Here is a 17542-nt window from a genome sequence, read left to right on the forward strand (position 1 = left end):
TCACAGCACCAGTGTCCCAGGTTCGATTCCAGCCTTGTGTGACTGTCTGTGTGGAGTTTGCACATTGTCCCGGTGTCTGCGTGTGTTTCTAGCATAGAGGAATATTTCTTTAAGTAAAGCAGGTGTCTAAGGTTTGTGTAAAGATTTATAGCTCGAATGCTGATTGTTGTGGTTGTGGGTATGTTTGCCGAGCTGCAAAGTTGATTTGCAGACATCTTATTCCCTGTCTAGGTGACATCTTCAGTGCTTCGAAGCCTCCTGTGTGCTGCTGACATGCGGCTTCTGGAATTTATTTGGTTCCATTTCTGCTGCTTCTGGTTATTTGTTGTCGTGGCTGGTATATCCAAATACTCCATGCAATCATCACAGGAATTCAGAGACAACATCAAGAACACAAACATAGACAAGAACGAAGCAATAGTCTCATGTGATGTAACGGCACTGTTCACTTCAATTGACAAAACTCTAGCCAAAGAGACGATAGCCAAGCTCCTGGACAGATAGAAAAGACAACACGATGGGGAACCTATCAATACGGACTGTATACTCAAACTACTAGACCTGTGCATGATGACGCACTTCACATTCAACAACCAAATATATGATCAGATCAATGGAACACCTATGGGATCACCCATCTCTGGGCTCATAGCAGAAGCAGTGATGCAAAGACTCGAACAAACAACCCTACCACAAATCCAACTGAAACTCTGGATCAGCAATGTAGACAACACTTTTGTTATCATTAAGAGCATAGAATTTGAGAACAACACCAAATCATCAACACCATGCTCACAGGAATCATATTTACGAGGGAGGAGGAAACTAACAATCAACCTCCATTCCTGAATGTGATGGTACAAAGAACACAGAATAGTGAATGCACCATAAAAGTGTACACACACACTGACCAGGTCCTGAATTACTACGGCAACCACACAAATACACACAAGAGAAGCTGCATTAGGACACCATTCAAAAGGGCTACAGCACAGTGCAGCACTCCCGATCTACGAAGGGAAGAAGAAGAGCACCTCTACAGAGTCTTCGCGAAGACTGGATATCCCCGTTACTTCATCCGCAGATACCCAACAGACAAACAACATGACGAAGACATACCACCTTATATAAAAAACATCTATGAACTGACAGCCAGACTTCGCCAACCACTGGGATTCATGACAGTCCATAAACCAACAGCCATGCTCAGACAACAACTCACCAGGACAAAAGACCTGATACCCATCATGTGCAGGACTAACATAATTTACAAGATTCCATGCAAAGACTGCATGAAACACGATATAGGGCAAACAGGCAGACAACTAGCAATCTGCATCCACGAATACCAACTAGCCACTAAATGCAATGACCAGCTGTCCCAGGTAGCCATGCATATAGATGACAGGGACCACAAATTCGACTGGGACAACAGAACGATCATTGGACAAGCTAAACAGAGGGCAACCAGAGAATTTCTGAAAGCATGGTACACATCCACTGACATTTTCAACAAACACATTGACCTAGACCAATATACAGCCCACTATAAGGTACAACTGGAACTGGAAGCAGAAGAAATGGAACCAAATAAATTCCAAGAGACACAGTACAACAGTGCTTCACAGGAGGCTCCAAAACATCTGCAAATCAACTTCCCAGCGCAGCAAACATACCCACAACCGTGAAGAAGGTTCACCTGGCTATCATCATGTTTGCTTCCTGAATGTGTAGGGGGAAAGGGTCCATAACAAGTCATAGAGATGTACATCATGGAAACAGACCCTTCGGTCCAACTTATCCACACCGACCAGATATTCCAACCCAATCTAGTCCCACCTGCCAGCACCTGACCCATATCCCTCCAAACCCTTGTACTAGCCTCCACCACTTCCTCTGGCAGCCCATTCCACACACACACCACCCTCTGTGTGAAAAAGTTGCCTTTTAGGTCTCTTTTATATTTTTCCCCTCTCACCCTAAACCTATGCCCTCTAGTTCTGGACTCCCCCACCCCAGGGAAAAGACCCTGTCTATTAACGCTATCCATGCTCCTCATGATTTCATAAAGGATACCCCTCAGCCTGTGACGCTCCAGGGAAAACAGCCCTAGCCTAATCAACCTCTCCCTATAGTTCAAATTCTCCAACCCTGGCAGCATCTTTGTAAATCTTTTCCGAACCCTTTCAAGTTTCACAACATTCTTCCAATAGGAAGGACATCAGAATTGCACGCAATATTCCAACAGTGGCCTAACCAATGTCCTGTATAGCTATAACATGACCTCCTAACTCCTGTACTCAATACTCTGACAGATAAAGGAAAGCATACAAAATACCTTCTTCACTATCCTATCTACCTGCGACTCCACTTTCAAGGAACTATGAACCTGTACTCCAAGGTCTCTTTGTTCAGCAACACTCCCTAGGACCTTACCATTAAGTGTGTAAGTCCTGCTAAGATTTGCTTTCCCAAAATGCAGCACCTCACATTTATCTGAATTAAATGCCATCTGCCACTCCTCAGCCCATTGGCTCATCTGATCAAGATCCCATTGTCATCCGACGGACACCACCCATTTTGGTGTCATCTGCAAACTTACTAACTACACCTCTTATGCTCATATTCAAATCATTTATATAAATGATGAAAAGTAGTGGGGCCAGCATTGATCCTTGAGGCACTCCACTGGTCACACACCTCCAGTCTGAAAAACAACCTTCCACCACTACTCTGTCTTCCACCTTTGAGCTAGTTCTGTATCCAAATGGCTAGTTCTCCCTGTATTCCATAAGATCCAACCTTGCTAACCAGTCTCCCATGGGAACCTTGTCAAACGCTTTACTGAAGTTCGTATAGATCACGTCTACCACTCTACCCTCATTAATATTCTTGATACTTCTTCAAAGAAAACTCAATCAAATTTGTGAGACATGACTTCCCATACACAAAGCCATGTTGACTATCCCTAATCAGTTCTCGCCTTTCCAAATACATGTACATCCTGTCTCTCAGGACTATGTCCAACAACATATGTCAACAGACATCATCCAGAGATCTATATGAGGTTATCACAAGATTAATGCAGTCCAGAAGACATCAGATTTAGCTCTGCTAATTGTCCAGCAATGATTTGATAGAATGTGGAGCTCACAACTGAGATGGCAAAGTGGCAGTGACTAACCTTAATATTAAGGCCACATTTGATTGAATGTGGCATGGAGGAGCTCTCGCAAAAGCAAAATCAATGGAAATCGGGGAAAACACTCCATTGGTTGGAGTTATACCCAATGTAAGATTGTTGTGGTTGTTGAAAGCCATCTCAACCCTAGATCATCTCATCAGGGGTTTCTCAGAGTTGAGTCCTCAACTCAACCACCTTCAGCTGCTTCATCGATGACCTTCCCTCTGTCGTAAGGTCAGAAGTGAGATGTTCACTATGTGATGTAGTGTATGCTTTAATGCCCACTGATGATTGTTCAATTTTCAGCACTATGGATGACTCCCTGGATACAGAAAAAGTTCACATGCAAATTGCAGACAATATCCAGGCATCTGGGATTTGAAATATTGGCATATTTATTATGTTAATAATAATTATAATATTTACTCTTGTATGGAGAAAGCAAGACCAGGGCAGGAAGCAGCCAAAATATATCCAATCCACTTTTTAAAGTCTTGGACCACAGCAATAACATTTGGGGTAGAATACTATCTTCTAAGAGCTAGATCCCACTATGCCTCCATCCACATAGTATTTGGGCTGACACCATCTGTCATCGCACCAAATGCAATATGCTTGATAGATAGATTCCAAGTAGGGAGCATATCCACCATATTCAAATTGATAATCAATTGACCATAACTATTATTTTTGTAATTCATGGATCATTGTGGTCAGTCACTGAACAAATTCATTAGAGGTTGCTCATGTACTTTTAACAAAAGAATATCAAATTGCACATAAAAAGAAGCTATGCAAACTCTGTTTTAAATGGTCTGAGTACAAATATCAGAAGCAAAAGCCACGTATGTTCTTAAACCTCCAGTGAAGTGTCACCCTGTTACTACTTTGAAGTTCTGAGTTCAGTGGTATGGCTATACTTAATTTCTTTCTGGTAAACATCTGCATTCACTTGATGCTATTTCCTTGGATAATATCCTCCTTCTGAGGGCCTTAAACAAAATGCTAACATAGCTCAGGTTTTCTTAACACACATTCTGTAAACTCATGCATTTAACAACCTTATAAGAGGTCTTCCTCTCTGAACCTTAGAAGTCTCTGTATGCCAAGCTTCACTCTAACTAACTTTAAGCCATTTAAGGCATCTTTATGTCGTGACTGTTTTGGAAATGGCTAAACTGCAATGAAGTCACCGACTTTTTATCTCTCAATGGCCTCTTTCACTGAAAGAAACGTACACATTTATTGACCTTCCTGATGGTTCTTCTTTATGGAAGGAAAATTGTTTCTGTCTCCTTGTGTATTTGGGCACTTAGAGTCAAGAGATGTACAGCACGGAAACAGACCCTTCAGTCCAACCTGTCCATACCGACCAGATATCCCAACCTAATCTAGTCCCACCACCAGCACCCGGCCCATATACCTCCAATCCCGTCCCATTCATATACCCATTCAAATGTCTCTTAAATGTTGCAATTGTACCAGCCTTCACCACATCCTCTGGCAGCTCATTCCATACACGACTTGAAGCAGCTTTTTCTTTCAGTTTCATTTTTTATATTCTAAAGCATTATCAATGGGGGCTCATGATATTCCCACATGAATGATTTCCCTCAAGAGGCTTTCCTTGGCCTCCCCATTCATCTTCTAGAAGACAATCAGTAAAACTGACCGCTTCGATCAACAAATTGGTCATCTAACTCTATGTGATCTTACATGTCAAAGTAACGATTTGTGCTTATTTAAATTCTGTGAGATGCCTTGGGTTGTTTATGTTCTAGATGTATATTTGCTCGCTGAGCTGGAAGGTTCATTTTCAAACATTTCATCACCATACTAGGTAACATCATCAGTGAGTCTCTAGTGTAGCACTGGTGTTATGACCCACTTTCTACTTGTGTTTAGGTTTCCTTGGGTCGGTGATGTCATTTCATGAAGAAATTACATCACCGATCCAAAAAAACGTAAACACATAAATAGAAATTGGATTATAACACCAGTGCTTCACCAGAGGCTCACGGATGATGTCACCTAGACAGGGGACAAACAGAACCACAACAAAACCAGAAATTGCTGGAAAAGCTCAGGTCTGGAAGCATCTGTGGAGAGAAATCAGAGTTAACGTTTCGGGTCCAGTAACCCTTCTTCAGAACGGAAGCTTTTCCAGCAATTTCTGTTTTTGTTAGAGATTTATAATTCATTCCTCTATTTCTACTAGAATTTATGCTTATCCTCCTCCCGGCGACATTCTCTCTTACTGTTATCCTTGCCCCAGCTCTAATGTATTTTATTCTGCTATGAATGATACACACTCACAACTTACACTTCATGAAGACCTTACCTTCACCAGCCCCCAGCAAGCAAGCACTTCATTCGCTCTAACCACCGCCTATCAGCTTCCAATATGTGTCACTATCCCCGCCCACCGACTCCCGGTTCGTCGATGTGAAACGTCTTTCATCTTTTGAACCCAATCAGCCGGCACAATTGAAAGCGATTAATCTGCCCCCCGTTCCCATCACCCACCGCGCTCCCAAACCCCGCCCTCCGCGCCCCGCCCCGCCCCGCGCGTGTGGCGTTAGCCCGTCCCCGCGGGGATGTTAACAATGGGAGGGCGGAGTGAGTGATTGTCCGTCAGTGCAGACAAATGAGCGATTGTCGTCTGTTTGCGCGTGCTTGGCGGATAACTGGGAGCAGTGAACGTGCCTCGGGTTTGGGCGCGAGGTGAAAGCGCGTGCCTTCCGAGCTAACGGTCAGCGGCTCCCTCGGCTATGTGGGACGCCGAGCGCTGCTGGAGACGGAGCCGCGGGGAGGGAGAGCCTGCAACGGCAGAACGGGGAGGGGAAGGGATCTGTGAAAAGGAGGGCCGCCCGCTTGGGGCTGCCGGGTTAAGGCGCACAGTGGAATCGGCGGCAGCCCGGGGTCCCGGCGGAGTAAGCGACGGTTGGATTGCAGCCGGTTGACGGTCATGGGGCTCCTCTTCTCCAAATTGAGGAGTTTCTTCTTTGACCAAGGTAAAGGTGCCCCGTTGTCCGGGCGATCCCTCCCCCTTTCACCCTTCGCCAATCGGTAAATTTTAAAGGTTCCCAGCGGAGGAACCCGCACCATTTCCCGACCTCGCCAAGAACCGGTGGCACTGCAGTTAACTTGCGTTTAACTCGTAATTAGTTGGAATTTTTTTCTTTTAAAACTACTTGTTTGCATCAGTTTCTCTCCGTCCGTTCGGCTACCCCAGCACCTTGGAGAAGGCGAGGACTGCAGATCCGAGTCGGAGAGTATGGTGCTGGAAAAGCACAGCCTGTCAGGCAGTATCCGAGGAGCAGGGTGAAGGGTGTTCTGGACATGAGCCTGCTGCTCGGGTGCTGCCTGACCTGCTGTGCTACCCCCCCCCCCCCCCGCCAGTATCTTGCCTAACCCTGGCACCTAACCTTGACTGTTTGAATATTACATGCAATTCTAGTCTCCTTCCTGTCGGAAAGATGTTGTGAAACTTGAAAGGGTTCAGAAAAGATTTATAAGGATGTTGCCAGGGTTGGAGGATTTGAGCTAAAGGGAGAGGCTGAACAGGCTGGGGCTGTTTTCTCTGGAACATCAGAAGCTGAGGGGGTGACCTTATAGAGGTTTACAAAATGATGAGGGGCATGGATAGGATAAATAGGCAAAGTTTTTTCCCTGGGGTCGGGGAATCCAGAACTAGAGCGCATAGGTTTAGGGTGAGGGGGGAAAGATATGAGACCTAAGGGGCAACTTTTTCAAACAGAGGGTGGTACGTGTATGGAATGAGCTGCCAGAGGATGTGGTGGAGGTTGGTGCAATTGCAACATTTAAAAGGCATTTGGATGGGTATATGAACAGGAAGGGTTTGGAGGGATATGGGCCAGGTGCTAGCAGGTGGGACTCGATTGGGTTGGAATATCTGGTCGGCATGGACGGGTTAGACTGAAGGGTCTGTTTCCATGCTGTACATCTCTATGACTCTAAGATCACGTTCCATCCTCATACTTCACTAACTAGTTAGATTGTCGTCCTTTCTGCAGCACTCAAGCCTAGAACCCTAAATAATATCTGCTGGTATCGAGATGAGTTTTCTTGTCTTTGACACCTTCACCCCCCTGCCCCTGCAGCAGGTATAAGTGAACTATAGGAGTGAAACATGGGTGTATTTGGGGATAGGGAGTTGAAGCTAGAAGTTTGTGTCCTGTAGGTTGATAGGATTGAAATGAACGCATACTGAGAGTATGGAAAAGTTGAAAGAATTCAGAGCATCTGGCTAGTTTTGTAAATAAGTGTCTGGATAGCTACTGCTCCCTTCAGTTTACCCTAAATAGATTAGCTTCAACCAACGCTGTAATTTAGATCAAAGGATACTTAGAATTAAGGAAAACTCTTTGAATCAGGTCAATTTATCCTATCAAAATTGTAGTATTATCTCTCTTGCTGTCGGTAATTTCCACCTCATAGAATCCATATAGTGTGGAAGCAGGCCATTCTGTCCATTGAATCCACAATGACCCTCTGAAGAGAATCCTACTCAGACCAACCCCACTATCCTATCCCTGTAACCCTGCATTTCCCATGGCTAATCCCACTAGCCTGCCCATCCCTGGACATTTAACATGGGCAATTTAGCATGCTAATCCATCTAACCTGCACACATTTGGACTGGCGGGTAACTGGAGCATCCAGAGTAAACCTGTGCAGATTCCACATGGTTGACTGAGGGTGGAATCAAATGCCAGTCACTAGCACTGAGGCAACAGTGCTAACTGCTGAGTCACCATGCCACCCTTATATCTTCAACTTCATTAACTTTTTTCTGGAATTTGTTTCCTCTTTTAACCATTCTACAAGAACACCTTTATGTTAATTCAAGAATGAAATATTCACTGTTGTGTTGCTTTGACCTGCTCCACTGCTTGAAGTAATATTCCGTTGTAATATTTAAAAAAAACATGATATTTCTCATTTCTTAGCCCTCATAACTTCCATTTTATAAATAAAAAGCGCTGTAGTTAAGGAGTACTCTGAGCAGTTGTGCTCATGACACTAGAGGACGGAAGCGATTGCATAATTCACCAGGATGTTGTCTGTGACAGTGCGCAATGAGAAGAGATTAGATAAACTGTTGTTTTTTTTTCCTTGGAGCAGAAAAGGCTGACAGGGAATCTGAATGAAATATATAATTTATTCTGAGGAGCTTGGACAGAGTAGATAAAGAAAGACTTTTCCCTTTAGTAGAGGGGTCAGTAAATGTGGGGATCAGTCTTAAGGTAAGAGCAATAGGTTTAGAGGGTAGTGCGTATCTGGAACTCGCTGCCGAAAAAGGGGTAGAGACAAGAATTTTTAAGACATTTACAAACTGTTTAACTGAATACTTGAAATGCCACAGCATTCAAGGCTACAGGCCAAATATTGGAAAAATGGAATAAGAGTAGATGGATGTTAGATGACTGGCATGGACACCATGAGCGGAAGGGCCTCTCTTGATGCAGTAAAATCTGACTCGAACTCTGATATATCCAATTTCTATACCCAGATTTTTCTGCAAACTCTGACCTCTGACACTAAAGATTAGCTTTATGACTCTTCTGTACTGTCTGTGTTTGAATGATTCCCTAATTCTTCAATGATCAGGACTTAACATGGCAAGTCATTTGAATATTTTGTGGCTTTTTTCTGTTTTTAAGCTTTATTGGGCATTGATATTGTGACTGTCATTCTCAGCATTTTGTTGTATCTTTTGATAGTATGGGAAGCATGAAAGTGCCTAAAAAGTTAATCTTTATATCCTGTTCTGCATATGATAATAGACAATAGGTGCAGGAGTAGGCCATTCAGCCCTTCGAGCCTGCACCGCCATTCAATATGATCATGGCTGATCATTCCTAATCAGTATTCGCTTCCTGCCTTATCTCCATGACCCTTGATCCCACTATCCTTGAGAGCTCTATCCAACTCTTTCTTAAATGAATCCAGAGACTGGGCCTCCACTGCCCTCTGGGGCAGAGCATTCCATACAGCCACCACTCTCTGGGTGAAGAAGTTTCTCCTCATCTCTGTCCTAAATGGTCTACCCCGTATTTTTAAGCTGTGTCCTCTGGTTTGGCACTCACCCTTCAGCGGAAACATGTTTCCTGCTGCCATAGTGTCCAATCCTTTCATAATCTTATGTCTCAATCAGATCCCCTCTTAGTCTTCTAAACCCAAGGGTGTACAAGCCCAGTTGCTTCAGTCTTTCAGTGTAAGGTAATCTCTCCATTCCAGGAATTGACCTCGTGAATCTACGCTGCACTCCCTCAATATCCAGAATGTCTGTCTTTCCTCAAATTTGGAGACCAGAACTGCACACAGTACTCCAGGTGTGGTCTCACCAGGGCCCTGTACAGCTGCAGAAGCACCTCTTCGCTTCTATACTCAATCCCTCTTGTTATGAAGGCCAGCATGGTATTAGCCGCCTTCATTACCTGCTGTACCTGCATGCTTGCCTTCGTTGACTGGTGTACAAGAACACCCAGATCTCTCTGTACTGCCCCTTTACCTAAATTAATTCCATTGAGATAGTAATCTGTTCTTGCCACCAAAGTGGATAACCATACATTTATGTACATTAAACTGCATCTGCCATGCATCTGTCCACTCACCTAACTTGTCCGGGTCACCCTGCAATCTCCTAACATCCTCATCACATTTCACCCTGCCACCCAGCTTAGTATCATCAGCAAATTTGCTAATGTTATTGCTGATACAATATATGTTAATGATATAGAAGATGGTAAAAAGCTGCGGTCCCAGCACGGATCCTTGCGATACCCCACTGGTCACTGCCTGCCATTCCGAAATGGAGCCGTTTATCACTACCCTTTGTTTCCTATCAGCCAACTCAATTTTCAATCCAATCTAGTACTTTGCCCCCAATACCATGCGCCCTAAGTTTACTCACTAACCTCCTATGTGGAACTTTATCAAAAGCTTTCTGAAAGTTTTATATCATTCTTTTACATTGTCTTCAATATTAGTTTTAATTTGGAAATCCCTTTTAACAAGTCTGAGATTATCTTCAAAATATTTTTACTATTGTCGGTCAAGCTGCAGCACATTTTCTGAGTTAAGCAGCTTTTTTCCTTTCTCTAAGAGCTGTTGTGATACTGCTGAGTCCCTCCGAGTCGTAGAATCTTAAATGGATAAATTGAAAATGTTAATTATGATATGATATGATTTGGAACTGCATATTATAAGATCTGTATTCCTGCTTATTATACTTGCATTTTGGTCCTCATCATGAGATCTCAATTTGTCTTTCATGCCAGCTCATTGCAATGTAGCTGTCAACTCCAATTTTAAAAAAACTACCTTTTAAATACATTGTGATCAAGCCTCCATGACTGAGGTAGAGAGTTCCAGATTTTCCCTACTCCAAGAAAAGGGATTCTATTGTATCTCCAGTTTAAATGTGTCTGCTTATTCTGTAACTATATCCCCTAGTTTGAGAATCCCTCCCTGTTGAAAAAACTTTCTCAACATCTATTCTGAGCCCATTCAGAATTTTGTTTGCTTCAGTAGGATCACCCTTCATTGGCTAAACTCTTATTCATTAGAGTTTTGAGCTGCTTGATAAGTCAACTGCTCCACTAGTTGATCTCTTTTGAACATCCTCTAATGCCAGTATGTTCTTTGCTTGTTTTATTTTTTTGTCTTAATCAGATGTTGCATAGTCTAGATGCAGACTAAAGGCTCGTGTACTAAAGTGTTCCAACCTGAGACTTCTGTACTGTAATGGGGGATTAAAATAAGTCTCACATCAGATATCTGTATGCCTTCTGAAAATCAGATTGATATTTCTTTGTGACACATTTGGACCAGTTTGTCGTGAGCTGTGTTGTCCACATTGAGAACTTAATTGAAGAGTATTAAAGTTACAATTTAAAGAGATTTTGCCCTTTCAGTTCAATTTTAACCTTTGGATCCTAGAGTTGGAGGGAAACAGCACCTCAAGTCACCCAAATATTATCTCAAATTTTATAAATATAATTCAATTTCTTGTAAACAGTAAGAAAATACCAGGATTACTTTACTTGGGGCAGAAGTTGTCTTTTTTAGATGAGTCAGTCTGGCCAAGAGAAATTGCTTGATGAATTTGAATCATGAAGCTTGTGCAAATTATTGAAGTAAAGCTAAGCAACCACAAAGTACAGAGAGAAAGAAACTCTGAAAATGCTATGGATCAGTACGATTCAGCATTTCTACAGCATCAAGTAAAATATTTTCACAGTTGATTTTTACTAGGCAATACTTTTAAAATATTTGTAAATGCATAACCTTGCCAGATACACCTTTTTGATATGGATGCAAGTTTTTTATCATTTACCTTTGTGTCACAAAGTGCAGATGAAGTTGAAAAGGTCTGGGATATTAATACTCTGTCCTTAATATGTTGAATCACAATAGAGCTAAAATCCAGAAAGGAGAGGAAACTAGTGCTCTGACCAGATCATGCCTTAAGTACTTGCCTGCTTCAGTGTTGTTGTGTGGAAAAGAGCTATAGGTTTGGAGTGTTAGAGACTTATGAAATTATGGGGTTAATTGTAGCAGTAAACGGTTTGTTCATAGAACAAGTGAAGCTTGGAATGGCCAGTTTACTGGAGGCAAACAAAAATCTGGAATCATTAGGGAACAAGTGACTAGGCTGCATAGTTTCCTCATCTGTATTCATGAGTTTTGAGAAGATTTGTAGCTCAGGCTGAGATTTTGATGTAGGTTTGCTCGCTGAGCTGAAGGGTATTCATCTGTACTCATTTGAGCAATTTCAAGCCAAAATATCTAAACTTTGTTGTGACTTTGATTTAAACTAAGTGAGGCACCCTATTTTAACATTAGAGAAATTGTCCTGACCTGTTTTTTTTTCTGAAGTATAATCCTGGTGATTTTAGAAGCGCAAGGGTAGCATTAAAAAATTAATACCATCTGCCTCACGTCCTGACTTGAAACTAAATCTGTGCTTTCACTGCTGGATCAAAATCCTGGAACTCCCTAACAGCACTGGTGTTACTACCCAAGGGTTACTGTATTTCAAGAAGGCAGCTCATCATCCTCTAGAGGACATTTAAGGATGAAAATAAATACTGGCATAGATGCCCCTATCCTATGAACAATTAAAGGCAAATCCCTCATTGTGGAGTATTCCCTCAATTAAACAGCAGGAATTTAGTTAGGCACCTCTTCTTCTTCTATACAGCTTAATTCTTGCAGCTATTTTGTACAGTTATATATTGCATCTTTGATAATTTACTGTGCAAGTTAAAAATATAATTTGCCTTGAATGCAGTACTTCACTGATACATTTTTTTTATACTACAAAAATTTATATTTTCAGAACATAAAGTTATTGTTGTTGGCTTGGACAATGCTGGAAAGACCACAATACTTTATCAATTGTAAGTAATGATTTTTGTATATATTAACAAAAACTACTTCTGGACCATGGCACACATTCTGATTTTGGGCTCATTTTGCAAGCACTAATGCAGAATACTTCCCATTTCAGGCACCCAGTATAGTATTAAGCTTCAGATTGGAAGTATTAGATTAGATTCGCTACGGTGTGAAAACAGGCCATTTGGCCCAACAAGTGCACACCGACCCTCCGAAGAGTAACTCATCCAGACCCATTTCCCTCTGAATAATGGGCACCTAACACTATGGGAAATTTAACATGGCAATCCACCTGACCTGCACATCTTTGGATTGTGGGAGGAAACCAGGGCACACGGAAGAAACCCATACAGACATGGGGAGAATGTGCAAACTCCACAGAGACAGTTGCTCGAGGCTGGAATCGAACAGAGGTCCCTAACACTGAGACTGCAGTGCTAACCATTGAACTACCATGCTGCCCCTTCTGGTTGAATGCAGATTAAAGTTCTAGCTAGCAGATAACTTTTTTTTTCTCTGTACTTACTTTACATATGGTTTGAAATAAATGATTTTAATACCAAATTTGGTGTCTTTTTTTTGTGTCCTGGGCACTGTGTAATTCAGATCATGCAAACTGGTTTCAAGTGAAAGTATCATAGCCATTGTACAGAGTTTCATCCTATTGGTTAAATGGAATATCTTGTTTCAAAAAAGGTACCAGAAATCTGTACTAACATTACTGTCCAAACTGCTTATCTCAAATGTACTCTTTCAGAATGAAACTCTGAAGACCTTTTTAATCAACTTCTTTTAAATATTTTTCCCCTCATCTTTGCCTGTCACATTGGGTATGTGGGACCTTATCTGAATTATCTGCAATGCTGAGAAAGGCATTTTTTTTTTCAGTCAGATTCACATCTACATGTTGGAATTGTATGGTGGAGCCATAAATGCTCAAGTGGTGAATAGTTAAAATCTAGATATTTGATTCTACCATCACAATGAATTACAAAAATTAAACATGCACTATTTTTCATAAACTCACTCATTTTAAAAAAAAATGAATGGCATTAAAGTCACGTCATTAGCTTTGGCAAATCAGCAATTAAGCGCTACGATGCTGATGGATTTATAACAAGATTTACTGTATTTTAGCAGGGAAATTTTGTTCATATTAATCAAAACATATTTTCTCCTTGCCACCTTTTAGATATTTGGAAACTTGGATCACTCCAGGACCAACACAACTTTTCTGTTTTTCTGAACTGATAATTTTCATTGAAGGTTGGAAGGTTTTGTTTTGTTCTGTTTTTCAGTACTCTATTATGCCTTGTTTTCTGACCCTCGCGTATAGATTCAGCATTATGCTAATAAACAGGTTATGGTACACTTGTCTCTTTTTTCATTGTTATAGGGTGTTGAGAAAACAGGGATTATTGCCAGAGAAGGTTAAATAAAGCAAAGAGTGGTCATAAGAAAATTAATGTAGAGAGATGCAGAAATTCAGCTCTCCATGATAGTCAGATAGCATTTGGTGTGCTGACCCTGGGATTTGAACCTAATAATAGGAATGAGGAAACACAAATGACAAGGACTGAGGGGTCTTTGTGTAGCGAGTGGTTTCAGCATAAAAACATGTATAATTTTGCAGTGATCCAAAGTTAATGTAGGAAGGTGCAAGGAAAGCGTTCTATTTTAGCATTAATTTACAAAGACTGTCCTGACTTGGTATCCTGAAGTATAATCCTGGTGAACGTGACATCCTATTTGAACCTGCACCTCATCTGAAAGACAGAGAAGCTCCAGTATTTCCTCCCTATAACAACAGGGGGAAAAAAATAACAGGAGTAAACCCTTTGTCTGTCAGCCAGTTCTTCCATTCAGTAAGGTTATGGCTGATCTGATTATAGCATCACTTCCATTTTCTTGCTTGCTGCACTGGAAGGTCAACCTCAGCGAAACAAAACACTAGCTCCCGAGCATCGAGAGCAATAAATTACACTCCATACGTTTGTAGTTCCTCTTCCCTGCGTGTGAGATTTAGAAAATACAATAGTTATGGTTTATATAAAGGCCCTTATTAGTATGGCAGACAAATCTGTGTCCAGGTAGTCTAATAAGGGTAGCCACATCTTATAGAAATTCTTAATTTTAAAGCGCACCATACTTATATGAAAATCCAAAGAGATATGCTCTATAATCTATCTTACATCAGCCCAACAAACCCTGGGGATTCTCAGACACCTAACCTAGCAGAATATTGTTAAAAATGACACAACACTAGGTCCATCAGGTTTAATTGGAAGCACTAGCTTTTTGAGCACTGTTCCTTCATCAGGTGGTTATGGTTGTCTCACAGCCTGTCATCCCCGGTTGAAAACCTGATATGCCAATTATAGGTGTGACAAATGATGTTTTGGCAATATTGCCTTCACTCTACCACATTGTCCTCCATGCTTTAACAGTATTAATAACTATTGGGTTGTGGCAATATTCTTTAACCGTCCTCATTTTGTCCAAGAGCAGCAAGCAGTTAGTGGGACATATTGCCTGATAAATTTCAATATCTAAGCATATTGAAAGAGGGTCCCTATAGGCCCAGTCACTCACATAGGATAGAAGCAAACTTAGTTTTTAATGTCTGGGAGATCCACTGCCCCCAGTCTGAGAGGCAGTTGCAATTTAGTTAATAAGGGGCCGCTTACGATGCCAGATAAAACAGCTGAATCAGCCATTCAAACTCCTGAGCATTTGCCTAGTGAAAATCAAAGGGAGCATTCACATAGGCTATAGTAGATGGGGAAGAATATTCATTTTAACAAGGACTATCCAACCTAACCAAGAAACCGGAAATACCTCCCATCTTTGAATGTCTTGTTTGATTTTTGTCAACAGCCGATCAAAAACTGGAGTCACGTATAAAGAAAGCATCCCTGTGACCACTTAAAAGGGAATCAAGATTCGCCCTCCAAACCTGGTATTTTCGTAAGACCACCCATAGGCATAGCCTCCGATTTTGCAAAGTTGATCTTGTAACCTGAAAAGGTGCAAACAAATTTATGCATTGTATCAGATGAGGCACCACAACTGCTGGACTTGCCAAAAAGATGAGGACATCATCCGCTTACAGCTCAATCTTATGTGATTTTGACCTCACTTCTGGAGCTGTTATATTAGAATCCCTATGAATGTAAAAAGCAGGAGAGATAGGGGACAGTCCTGTTAATTACCCCTGAAGGTATTAAAATTACTTGACTGCACACTGTTGGTGAGAACCGCTGCAAGAGGGCCGCTGTAAAGAACCTTTATCCATCTTATAAAGACTTCGCCCAAGCCATGGGTGGCATGGTGACTCAGTGGTTAGCACTGCTGCCTCACAGCACCAGGGACCCAGGTTCAATTCCAGCCACAGGCAACTGTCTGGAGTTTGCACATCCTCCCCGTGTCTGCATAGATTTCCTCTCGGTGCTCTGGTTTCCTCCCACAGTCCAAAAGATGTGCAGATCAGGTGAATTGGCCATGCTAAATTGCCCATAGTGTTAGGTACGTTAGTCAAGGGGAAATATAGGGAAATGAGTCTGGGTGGGTTATTCTTCGGAAGGTCGGTGTGACTTGTTGGGCCGAAGGGCCTATTTCCACACTGTAGGGATTCTATGAGATAAACCTCTTTTAGGGTGGCATGGTGACTCGGTGGTTAGCACTCTGTCTCACAGTGCCAGGGTTCCAGGTTTGATTCCAGCCTTGCTGAAAATGTGTTGCTGGAAAAGCGCAGCAGGTCAGGCAGCATCCAAGGAGCAGGAGAATCGATGTTTCAGGCGTGAAGAAGGGCTCATGCCCGAAATGTCGATTCTCCTGCTCCTTGGATGCTGCCTGACCTGCAGCGCTTTTCCAGCAACACATTTTCAACTCTGATCTCCAGCATCTGCAAAAGTAAGCACCTTCTTTGCAGATTGCGTGAGCATGGAGCTCAATGTAGACCAAAGCACTGTGATCGTGTGTAGCTTATCCAACGATGGCCTGTCAAAGTACACTTTCTTGTCTGCCTTCAACTGTGTTTTGAGCAGATGCTGCTGCTCACCCTTCTGCCGCTTCCTACTGGCAGAGTTGGAAATAACTAACCCTCTGGCATAAGCTTTAGCTGTTTCCCAGAGAACAGGCTGGCTGCTAGCCAAACCTGAATTAATGCCTAGGAACACCCTGAATTCCTTGGAGAAATACTCCACAAACTTAGTATCCTTAAGGATAAAGGGATCCATTCACCAGTGTGTCGGACCTGCTACAGTGTCCTTAATCTTAACCACCAAGTGCACTGAAGCGTGATCGGAGACGCTAATATTACAAATCGTACAGGACGCCACTGAGACCAGGATTGCTACGAGTGTCAGACATAAGTTTAAATTGAAGTTTCTGATTTCTTACATATGTAAAAGCAAAGGAAAATGGAGCAGGAGTAAAACGTAAAAGTCTGTCAAATCAGTTCTGCTGTTCAGTGTGATAATTGCTGATTTTGGGTTTCAGATACATTCCTGTGACCACACTATACCTCTTGATTTTCAAAAACATCAACAATCTGTTGCAATTGTGAATATATTTAATGATGGAGCATACACAACTCTGAGGTAGAGAATTCCAAAACATCACAACCCTGAGAGAAGCAATTTCTCTTTGTTTCAGTCTTAAACTGTACACCCATGTTTAAGATTCCCCAACCAGCAGTGAAAAAAGAAATTCAGCTTCTACCTTATGAAGTCCCTGCAGACATGTTTCAATGAGATTCTTCTCAACTCCGGAGCCTATGGGACCAATTTGCTCAATCTATCATCCCAACGACCAATCTTTGCTGTACTGCTTCCTATGCAACTAGATCCTTCTTTAAATATGGAGACTAAAACTGCATTCTATTCCCAACCTGATCTAATCAAAACCCTGCACAACTGTAACAAGGCT

General features: G+C 42.0%; 1 protein-coding gene across 1 annotated transcript in view; it reads left to right on the forward strand.

The window, feature by feature from the left end:
- The first annotated feature begins 5759 nt into the window (after window positions 1-5759).
- LOC132816114 (ADP-ribosylation factor-like protein 5B) overlaps window positions 5760-17542 on the forward strand; it is a 45110-nt gene continuing 33327 nt past the window's right edge. The window contains exons 1-2 of the mRNA XM_060825571.1: window positions 5760-6198; window positions 12555-12615. Of these exons, the coding sequence (XP_060681554.1) occupies window positions 6153-6198; window positions 12555-12615 (107 nt within the window). The 5' untranslated portion in view covers window positions 5760-6152. The remainder of the gene's footprint in view (window positions 6199-12554; window positions 12616-17542) is intronic.

This window comes from Hemiscyllium ocellatum, chromosome 5, assembly GCF_020745735.1.
Source record: "Hemiscyllium ocellatum isolate sHemOce1 chromosome 5, sHemOce1.pat.X.cur, whole genome shotgun sequence".
NCBI classification, from domain to species: Eukaryota; Metazoa; Chordata; class Chondrichthyes; order Orectolobiformes; family Hemiscylliidae; genus Hemiscyllium; species Hemiscyllium ocellatum.